This window comes from Anomalospiza imberbis, chromosome 6 (genome assembly GCF_031753505.1).
Source record: "Anomalospiza imberbis isolate Cuckoo-Finch-1a 21T00152 chromosome 6, ASM3175350v1, whole genome shotgun sequence".
Taxonomy (NCBI): domain Eukaryota; kingdom Metazoa; phylum Chordata; class Aves; order Passeriformes; family Viduidae; genus Anomalospiza; species Anomalospiza imberbis.
The window spans coordinates 24727472-24737772 of NC_089686.1; the positions used below are offsets into that span (position 1 = coordinate 24727472).

The window sequence follows — 10301 nt, forward strand, 5'->3', positions numbered from 1 at the left end:
CGGCAGGGACGGCGCGGATAAATAGACGTGCCGTGTTTGATCTTTCCTCCCCGTCCCCAGCTGGGGTCGTTTCAGTCATTCACACACCCCGCCCGAAGGGATATTCCCTGAGTTAGTACAAGACAAACTGGTGATTACAAAAAAAAAAAAAAAAAAAAAAAAAAAAAAAAAAAAAAAATAACCCCTACCCCCGTCTTGACTCTTCCTTGTAGACCGAGTATGCCAAGCTCTCGCTATCATCTTTCTCGAGAAAAAGGTGCACCTTCCATCTACCATGCCCAGGAGACACAAAAACCCCCATCCCAGAGATCCCATTCCTTAACGCACACAGCCGCCAGCCTTCCCCGTCGAGACCTCGGTCGAGGTGTGAAAAATGCCCCGTTGAGGGTAGGAAACCTGCCAACAAGAAGAAGAGAATTTGAGGTAGCACTGCAAACAGCCCGGCAAATAAAACAAATAACGACTTAAATTCCATCCAGATTTAAAGAAAGAGGCAAGAGAGGGGGGAAAATAAAGAGGGAGAAGTGGGGAGGGGGCTCTCGGCATGCTCTGCGGATGTCCTGGGAGGATTCACTTTGTCTGCGGATAGAAGGGACGCTGGTGGCTTCGGTGGCGGATGGAGGGGGGTGGTTGTTGGTCATCCACATGCCACCCAAGATGTTATTCACTGCTAACAATTACCATTATCTGTCCCCACTTTTGGCTAATCAGACAGAATATGTAATGATGACGCCTGTTTCCTGCTGTCTTTGGGAGGTAACGGGTTATTCTCTCATGGGGGTGGCGGGAGGGGGGGTTACACCTACTCCCATTAGGGCTTTAGCACTTGACTAATTCAGGTACTTAGCATCCTATAGACAGGGACGGTTTGAAAGCAGGCAGTGTTTGCGGTGGGGAGGACTGTTTATATAAACAGGACACCTCTGTAAACGACACTAATATTTGGGGTTAGGTGGCGATGGAAAGGAAGGTCCTCTTGAGCCGAGAGATTCCCCAGTAACTGGACGCAATCCTTTCCTCGCAGCTTTTAAGGAAGGGGGTTCGTTTTGGGGTGATATTTTTTGGGGGTGTGTGCAAAATCTACCATGGCCACATCTGGGAGGATCAGTTTTACAGTGAGGAGCATTTTGGATTTACCAGAGCAGGATGCTAATAGCATAAAGCAAGCCTCTGACCATCGCCACTCAGCGGAGAACTACATCGGCTCGCCGTATCGAGGGTGGATAGAAACAGACAAGAATCACTATCCCTGTGAGTATAAAACGGACAGGAATTCGCCATCTCCGCACAATTATCTTTTATTTGTTTCCCCCCATTCCTTTGACGAAGATGCGAAGCAGCGAATTGACAGTGTACATAGCCTACAAGATCGAGGGAATCCAGGCTGGGAATTTTATAAAATATTAACTGAATTGCAACAACGAATCAGCAGAAATGTTCCGGGCACGATCTTAAGACAGAAAAGATGGTTTGGTTTTTGTTGTGGGTTATTTTGGGAGGCTTTTGGGATTTTTTTGGTAAATCAGTGCATATTCCCAGCTATGGCAGAAACCAAAATCTCAGGCTGTGTCCACTTCTCTCTGTGCGCTTATCGTTTAAGCCTATTTCCCGGATTAGTTTTTACCCCCATTTCACTGTTGCAAGAAATCCTGTTTTTTTGTGCTGAAGGGTTTGAGGCCACCCCACGCTCCGCAGAGGAAAGCTGAGCAACCCCCGGTGCCTCGCCACCCCGAGCTGCCGCGGAGCGCCCTGCGCCACCGCTTAGATCCACGCACCTGCCACCGCGGCGGGCACGCTCCAGCTCGCAAACCCAGCTGTGCAGCACTTTGTTCGCACCTCGCACTCATAAATTGTGCCACAGATATACGGCGTTTACTGTATACCTGTGCATACCGGGTGCGCAGGCGGATATCGTCCTTTGAATGGGTGCGGGAACACCCCCGGGATGGGTTAAATATGAAGGTAATCGAGCGGCGAGTGAAAAGCAGTTATGAAAGGACCGGGGAGCCCCACATTCTGTTTCAGTACCCAGGGAACACGAGGGCTGGCAGCCCGCAAACCCCAGGCTGTGCGCGGCGAAGCGGCCGTGCCCCTGTTGGGATTGCCAGCGAGGAAAAGCGGGTCCCAGCCCGTACGACAGCCCGCTCCGTCCCGTGGGCTAGGTTTAATGTGTTCGTGGGGTTAGCTCACATTTCTCGTTGACTGTTGGGATTAATTCGGCCCGGTAGACAGACGGGGCTCTCCCTGCGAGAGGCGTTTCAGCTCTCGGCGGCCTCCTCGATGCCTGCCGCGCTCCCGGCCCCGGCTGCTCCCTCTCTCTAACCCACTCGCTGTCCCCAGCTTCCGACGAGAGCGGCCCGGAGATGAGCTTGCCCGACTCCACCCAAAGGTCGCTCCCCGCCCGCGGCTCGGAGGCCGAGGAGAAGAAGAAGAAGCGGCGGGTGCTCTTCTCCAAGGCGCAGACGCTGGAGTTGGAGCGGCGGTTCCGGCAGCAGCGATACCTTTCGGCGCCCGAACGGGAGCAGCTGGCCCGGCTGCTCAGCCTCACCCCCACACAGGTGAAGATCTGGTTCCAGAACCACCGCTACAAGATGAAGCGGGCGCGAAGCGAGGGCCCCGGCAGCCCCCAGCCGCGCCCGCCGGCCCTGCTGCGCCGGGTGGTGGTGCCGGTCCTGGTGCGGGACGGGGAGCCCTGCCGTGGCTGCCCCGCCAGCCCACCGGCTCCCACAGCGCGCCCCAAGCTGGGCTGCGCCCTGGCGGGATGCAGCGCCCAGGCCGCCCTCGCCCTGCAGGGCTACCGAGCCTGCCCGCCCGCCGCCGCCCTCGGCGTCTTCCCCGCGTACCAGCACTTAGCGCACCCCGCCGTCGTCTCCTGGGGATGGTGACAGCGGCGCTCAGCCCTCTGGGGCCGGACTCATCCCACGGGCGCGGGGCCGCCCGCCCCAGCCCCGGGCTGTAGCGCGGGGAAGGCGCTGCGGAAAGCGCCGGGGCACCGCGCGGCCGAGCTCGGGCGGGCCGGGTGGCGGAGCGCGGCTCCGGGGCGGCGGCAGGCCGGGACGAAGCTGGCCGGGGCCACGCTGCCCTGCACCGGCCTCACCCGAGGGCGAGGATGCCGCGTGAGGCGCGAATTTTGTAAAACCTCCGCTCCTCCTCCCGTTCGAGAGATTCCTTGTTAAAAATTAATGATCATCCTAGCGACCTAGTGTATTTTAAAATAGCTGACTCTTCCAGTGACTAATAAAATGATTTTTGGCAAATAAATTTTTTCCCGGCAGAGAAGTGTAGTTTTGACGATTGGGACTGTTTCGTAGGATTGCCTCCTGTGCTATAAAATCTTAAATACTTGTCTCAATATCTCCAGTCGAATTTGACTTTCAATTTCTTTTATTTTATCCATATGAGCCGGTAAATTACGAATAAATTTTGCTGCAAGCATCTCAATGTAAATGCGGTCATAATTCCTACAGTAAGCGTGAGCCCAGAGTATCCTGCTCCGGCGACTCCCTCTCCCACGACTTTGCGTTTTAAGTCTTCCATAGAGGCACTAAGGCAGGATCCAGAATTAAGCTAATCTTTCCGTTAGCCTGAAACCGTTCCAAATTTCTATTGGGGAGGCATAGCCAAGAAAATTATGTTTTGAAACTATTTGATAAACTATCGATTTTATTGCCTTGAGGTGAAAATAAAAATATATATTATCTGCCAACCTCCAATAGGGAAAATCCCTAAAACTCCCTACAAAGCTAAACCCAGGTCCCTGAAATATGGACTAGACCGGCTGTTTCCATTCCTCCGACGGCACCTGTGGACCACGAACGCTGAGGGAATATCTGGGGCAAAGACCCCACGGGGACTGATGCAGACAACGTGGCCGCCGAGGAAAATGTGTAGATATTTGAGTGGGGTTGTTTGTTTTTGTTTTTGTTTTTTTTTTTTTTTGGGGTTTTTTTTTTTTTTTTAATACCCTGGAAGGAGATAATTTTGGACATGGTATGGCTCTGGGATGTGGTGTGCTAACTGCACATCCCGGGGAGCTCGCGGAGAGCGAAGCTGGGAGGTGCTGCCGTCGCGGATGAGGAAGAGACCAAAAGCACACACCCGTTTCCGTGGGTGATTTCGGCCGCCTCCCCCGCCGGAATGGCCCCGCTCTCCTCCCAGCCCTACTTTACCAGGGCTTCGCACCCGCCACCTGGGCGGCTCGGTGTCGCCTCTGTCCTCGGTGCGGGAGGATCAGACCCAGCTACAGTGCAGGACAGGCTGGGGAGAAGGAAGGGACGCCAGTCCTCCCACCTACATCTCCTTCCCTGCTTGCACGGGAGGCCGTGTGCCAAAACCAAGGCACAGAGCGGATCAGGCCTCTGGGCTGTGCGGGAAGGACCTGGGGAAACATAGCTTCTGTGTCACCTGGGTTTGGTTTTATTGTTTGGTTGGTTGGTTGGTGGGTTTTGATTTTTTGTTGTTGTTGTCTTTCCCCCGCCCCTTTCCCTTTATTTTTCCTCCTGCCATCCGAAATCTTTTTTTTTTTTTTTTTTTTTCGTCTCAGCTGCTGGCCACCTTGTCTCCCATATGGATAGGGTTATCTTAGAAGAATCTCCAAGAGAATCGCTCCTTAAACCTCCTTTTGTCTTGGAGGTTGAAAAGAGCATTGTTGTGCATGAAAAGGACCTAGACAAAATCCGCACTGTTTCGATTCAGGACTGTTTAATCAGTCCCTAGTGACAATTTTATGGGTTTTAGGCGGTACAATAGCATCTTTTAAAACCTTGTGGCCTTCATGAAAACAAAGGGCTTGAATTTTATGGGCTTACAACTCCAATTAGAACAGTGCCAATGTGTATGGGAGATTATCAAATTTGTATCATAAAACCCGTCTAATAATAAATGATTACTGGAAGCTGGGGAGGGGCGGGGATAGAAAGGACCCAGACTTCAAGCAATGGACTTTGTCACATGTAGTTTTAAAAGTACAGATGCTGCCCTCCATTTTAACCCTTTTCAACCCAGCTATGCAGCAGGATCATCTGTGAAAATAGTGTGATAACGTCATTAGAAAAGGAAACAAAGAAAACGGGACAAGACTGCTCCTCCTCAGCACAAATCTACGCTCCGTCCGCTTGCCGAGTGTTTGCAGCATCTCACCTGGAAGGATCATTCCCTGGCTTCTCACTCATCTGAGCTGCTGTCCTGTCCAAGAGCCCACAGATGGCTATAGGGAGGCTCTACAAAATAGGAGCCTTAAATGACTGCTTTTATGAGCTACTGTACATCCAGGTAATGATAGGGGATGTCCCTTCCCAATCCCAGGTTGCAGTGATTTTCTCTGATCACCAGCTGCAATGTCATCTGATGTGGGTTTCTTCACAAAAAATGTGCGATTTGTGAGTGTTGCCTTTTACCAAGTCCAGGGAATGAGAAAGGTGCAATTCCCAGGCACTGGCAAAGGCTAACGAGGTGCTCTTGCAGGGTGAGTGAAGGCGTCTCAAGAGGGGTGCAGGGAAGATGGCAGAGACATGTTCAAGCATGAAAAAAAGCAACCCTCTTATTTTAATGCATCCAAGTAGAAAGAAGAATATTAAATAATGAAGAAATTCAATAGTCTATGGAGATTTACACGGTGGGACTGAAAATATTTTTTTTCCTGACAGAAGCAAATTAATCTGCCTAAATTTTAAGCACATTTAATAAGGAAAATAGTTAACTTTACCAACAGTTAAGCTGTATCTAGGAGATACTTCTTAACAAGTGTCACTGATAACAGCTTTAGGACAAGAGAAACTTAGCACCTTTCAGTGTAGCGTCTGCTACTTTGACCTGTTTTTTGATAAGGCATGAAATCATCTCATTTGTTGATTCGGATTTTTTTTTTGCCTCCTCCTCAAAGGGGTGAATGTACAGTTTCTGCCTTTTATCTTTCTTTTTCTCCACTAGGTCTCATTATTACTTTCACCCTGCAAACAGGCCTATGAATTTCACTGAAACTAATGAATAAGCATACCATGATCAAGACCTAATGCCATATTCAGCTAATGAAAAGCATTGCTAATATCTACAAACATATTCCTGTGTGCTTTATTCTTAGCTAGTAAATAAACTGTTGACTTTGCAAAGGCCCAGCCCTGTTTCAGTGGGAGCCCCTGAGCACATGTTTGTTAACTTAGAACTAAGACATTAAAACAAGTCACCAGATTGCCTCAATTTTTTGGACAATAGTTCTGAAAGAGTATATGATCCAGCCTCTTTGTTATACTCCATGAACAAGTTGAGTGTGCCCCTGCCAATGCACATCCATCATTCACCTTTGTATATACACACACCATACATTTTAAAAATTACAACAGATGAAAAACATCGCCTCTGAAGCAGAGCTCTGCCATGCTCCAAATTCTCTTGTCACTGACTTAGGAAAGGCTCCTGGCAGCCTTGCAGTATCTATGTCTTGGTTAATGACCCATCTGGACTGTGCTGCTATCTAAGTGCAGGTCAGGTCTGTCGAAACTTTTGGAATTTCATCCCCTTGTACCTCATAGCATTTGATGGGAATAGGCTTTCCACCCTTGCTGAGAGCCCAGCTGGTGCTCTAGGATCACAGTGAGCTCACTTTGCTTTCCGAAACTGGTGGTGTCCAACTCTATTTGTGGAGAAGCCCAGTTCTGGCTCTCCCAGTGTACTCAGTGACCCTCAGAAGTTGCAGCTCATTGTTTAAGATAGTGTCTCACTGGATTTGAGTCCCTGATAGCTGCTGCTTCTTGGGAAATGGGAACAGCTAAGATACAAGGAGGAAGAAGGAGGAAGAAGGAGGAAGAAGGAGGAAGAAGGAGGAAGAAGGAGGAAGAAGGAGGAAGAAGGAGGAAGAAGGAGGAAGAAGGGTTTTTCAGAGCTCTGGAATTGGTTTTCCCCAGTAACTGTTGTCTGATGAACACTTGCCTGCCCATGAGAAGAAGTGAATTGTTTTGCTTTGTTTGTGTGAGTGACCTTTGTTTTCCCTCTTAAACTGCCTTTATCTCAACCCATGAATTTTCTCACTTTTTCCTTTTAATTCTCTCCCCCATCCCCTCAGTGGCAGAGTGTGAGGTGCTTAGTTGCTGGCTGAAGTTAAACCATGGCACTTAGTTTAAAGAGAACTTCCCGTGGGAAAGGAGGCAATGGATGGAGAGTTATCCATAGCAGAAAAGTTCCTTTATGCTCCTCAAGCATAGTGCTCAAGTAACACTCAGGAGCAGAGGAGCTCAGATCAACAGTAACGCTATTAAAATTATTTTTAAAAAATCACACGTCTACTGGGTGTAACAAGCCTAAAGAGATCTCTGTCTGCCACTAAGCACAAATTATTGAGCTATGAGATCAGGTTGTTTTTTATCATATTCAGGCTCACAATTGCCTCCTAAATGATGAAGGAAATTAGCTCTCTAGACCAAGGATTTTGGCAGTTTTCACCCTATTTTCTCAAGTGCTTTTCTATTTAAAAGAGGTCAAAAAGTGTTTTGGAAAAAGCAAAAATCTCTCCAGAACACAGCTACAACTTTTTTAATATTCAGGACCAACATGGAGAAAAGTTCATTTCTGACATCCACTGGTTTCAGGCTACCTTTCTAAATAAAAGGAGACCCAATCATTTACTTCTTCACAGGGCTTTGCTCAGTCTAATTCTTCAGCTTCAGAGTTAGATATCCTCTTCAGAATCTCACAGAAATTTATTCCAGATGAGTAATACTTTAAAAGATAAAAGAAACAGAGAGACACAGCAAAAAGACATAGGAAAACCAGTAACAACAGTGAAAAGAATAAATCTCCTCACCACTTTTGGTGCACAGGATGTATTTTCATGGGACTGTCCTTGCTGCTTTTGAACAGTCAGGGGCATCTCCCATGGAGGGCAGCCCTGCTCATTAGTTCATAGGGTGGACAAAAATGATTTCTTGATATTCCCACAGTGTTTGACTTTGTAATATTTTTTGGCAGGAAGCATCTGACTTTTTACACTGAGAATGCAGTTTTCCTCTTATGTCCTTATTGTCCTGTTTGAGTTGGTGGAGGGTTTAGTACTATGGTAATAGCTTTATGATATTCAACACTAATCATGATTTTACTTAGTCATAAATATAGCTGCTTAAAAATATAATAAAATATCAATCTGGAGAGAAAAAAAAGCCTTCTGTTGTTTGTGTGCATTCATGTAGAGCTCCTAATTGGACACATCTGCTTTCTGCAAAATGCAGTATCATCCATGATAATTGCTTTGCCATCACACTTCAGAAAACTCTTCTGCTGCTTTCTGGGCACCATTTGGGAGGTCCTCATGATCCCTTCCATTTCTCTGCTGCTTTCAGGGAGTTTCCTGTTATCAGATATCCTTCTATGCTATTTGTATGCACAGTTAAAAGGTAGACGTGACTGGTTTTACTCAGCTTTTCCCTTTACTTCTCCTACACTGGCCTCAGGATGCTATTGTTGGGATCTTTAATGTTGAAGTTCTGCCTTCATCACCACATGTATTTCCTCTGTACATGGTTTACCTGCCTTCTACTGGTGGCTGATATGGTGTTAATATTCTTTCCTCCCTCATATTTTCTTTTCAAACCAGTAACTTAGCACCCTATTTTCTTCACTCATGTCTAATATAATGAACTTGGGGAAATAATTTTACTACCTTGTAACCTTCAGACTCAGTTTTCACAGTACCAATGTGTACATGTGTGAATACTGCCCCATTTTAATATTCAGATTTGGCTACTGAAAAATAACTTTAGCTATGCCTCAAAGAAACCTAGACTTTATTATGTTTTTGTCTTTGAGTACTATAGTTTAAATACTCCTTGGGCAACAGAGAGTTGAGTGCACTGAAATTTCATGACACTACAGGAATACTGTTCTGGTGTTTACATTTTAAAAAGATGTTGACTCACTTGAGAGCCATTGTGGGAGAACAGCAGGAAAGGTGAAGACTTGGCCATCATCCTGTGGAGTGAAGGTTGGGGTAGGTGTCCTGTCTATTCTAGCTTATCAAAGAGGCTGGTGAAGCAACTGAAGTAAAAGCACTCACACAGCAAACATAGTCTTGGGCATTAAAGGCCTTTCTGTTCAGCAGCAATGTTTAATGAGGTCCAATAGTTTGACAAAACCTATTCTGAAATTTGTCACAACTCCTAACTAGTAGAATAATAAGGCCTTTTTACCAGGATTTGGTGACAAAATCCCTGACTCTGAAAAACTTCATGGGATATTTGAGCAAAAATATTCTCATTTAGTCATAGATATCTGCCTTATGCTGAGAATGAATTCCAGGGATCCCCATGGCTCATAGTGTATTGGAGATGACAGTGCTTGCTCAGAACTGACCCTTCTGACCTTTAAGTATGAACATTTCTATTTGCTACCTGGTGGACTTCAGGTACCAGAATGCAAATTATCACCACTCTTGGGCTACTTTGCTTTCAGATAATCATGAAAGAACCCAATCAATCAGTTCAAAAAGAGGATTTTGCATCAGGTATAGGTAGAAAGCTCTTCAATGCTACAGTTGCATAAGCCAACCACCAGGTAAATGACTTGCCTAGAAGAGTTGCTGAATTTGGGGTAGATGCAGCTGCAAGGGCAGCGCTGAGGCTGTGTAACAGTACAGGCTCTTGTTTGCTGCGTGGCACGGCCCCACAGCCCACGTTGTTGATGGCAGGTGCAGGGTCTCCTGGGCTGCTTGAAAAATCTGTGCCCAGCTGCACGTAACACTCTGTGTCTCTATTTTTGGGCAGCCCCCACCTACAAGCGTGCAGCTATCCTAAGGCAGTGGTGATAGCAGAAGGCCAGATCCTCACCCTTCTCCCCAGCACCTTTTCCCCTGTGCTACGGCAGCATGAAAATCACCCACGCTGTCTTAGGTCTCCTTTTGGTTACTGTCCTTTCTCCCTCTAGCACTGACTTCACAGAAAATGGGGGCTGCTAAGGACATCTTCAGACTTCCAAGGGCACCTTGTAACAGCTGGGAAAAGAGTTGAAAAATCAGGAGGCTGAGGAAATGTATGTGTGACTATCTTGCTTTTTCTTTCCTCTTTCCTTGCTCTCTCTCTCCACCATCAGGCTATGCCTACTATGGAATCAGGCCAATAGCTGCTCCTAACAGCCTCACTTTGCATTTTTCACTATTGTCACTGTATCAGCCAATCATGTAAAAAAATTACATATTGACTTGGCAGGTGCTTCTGTTTTGAACATGATTAAATAACTTTTTATTGTCATCTTCAAAGCATTTTTACGGTCATTTACTGAGTGAAAGGGGCTCTGATTTTGTGAGTATCTGCCAGAATATG

At 47.0% G+C, this 10301-nt stretch overlaps 1 protein-coding gene across 1 annotated transcript; it reads left to right on the top strand.

Moving 5' to 3' along the window:
- The first annotated feature begins 834 nt into the window (after positions 1–834).
- NKX2-8 (NK2 homeobox 8) lies at positions 835–2928 on the top strand. Its single transcript, XM_068194974.1, has 2 exons — positions 835–1251; positions 2341–2928. Exons 1-2 carry the CDS (start codon positions 1086–1088, stop codon positions 2883–2885), a joined length of 711 nt encoding a protein of 236 aa, XP_068051075.1. The 5' UTR covers positions 835–1085; the 3' UTR covers positions 2886–2928.
- The last annotated feature ends 7373 nt before the right edge of the window (positions 2929–10301 follow it).

What these genes read in the sequence shown, in the direction of transcription:
- NKX2-8 (XM_068194974.1), top strand. Translation starts at nt 1,086, where the DNA reads ATGGCCACATCTGGGAGGATCAGTTTTACAGTGAGGAGCATTTTGGAT. An exon ending in AGACAAGAATCACTATCCCT is followed by an intron (nt 1,252 to 2,340) that starts GTGAGTATAAAA and finishes CGCTGTCCCCAG; the next exon opens with CTTCCGACGAGAGCGGCCCG.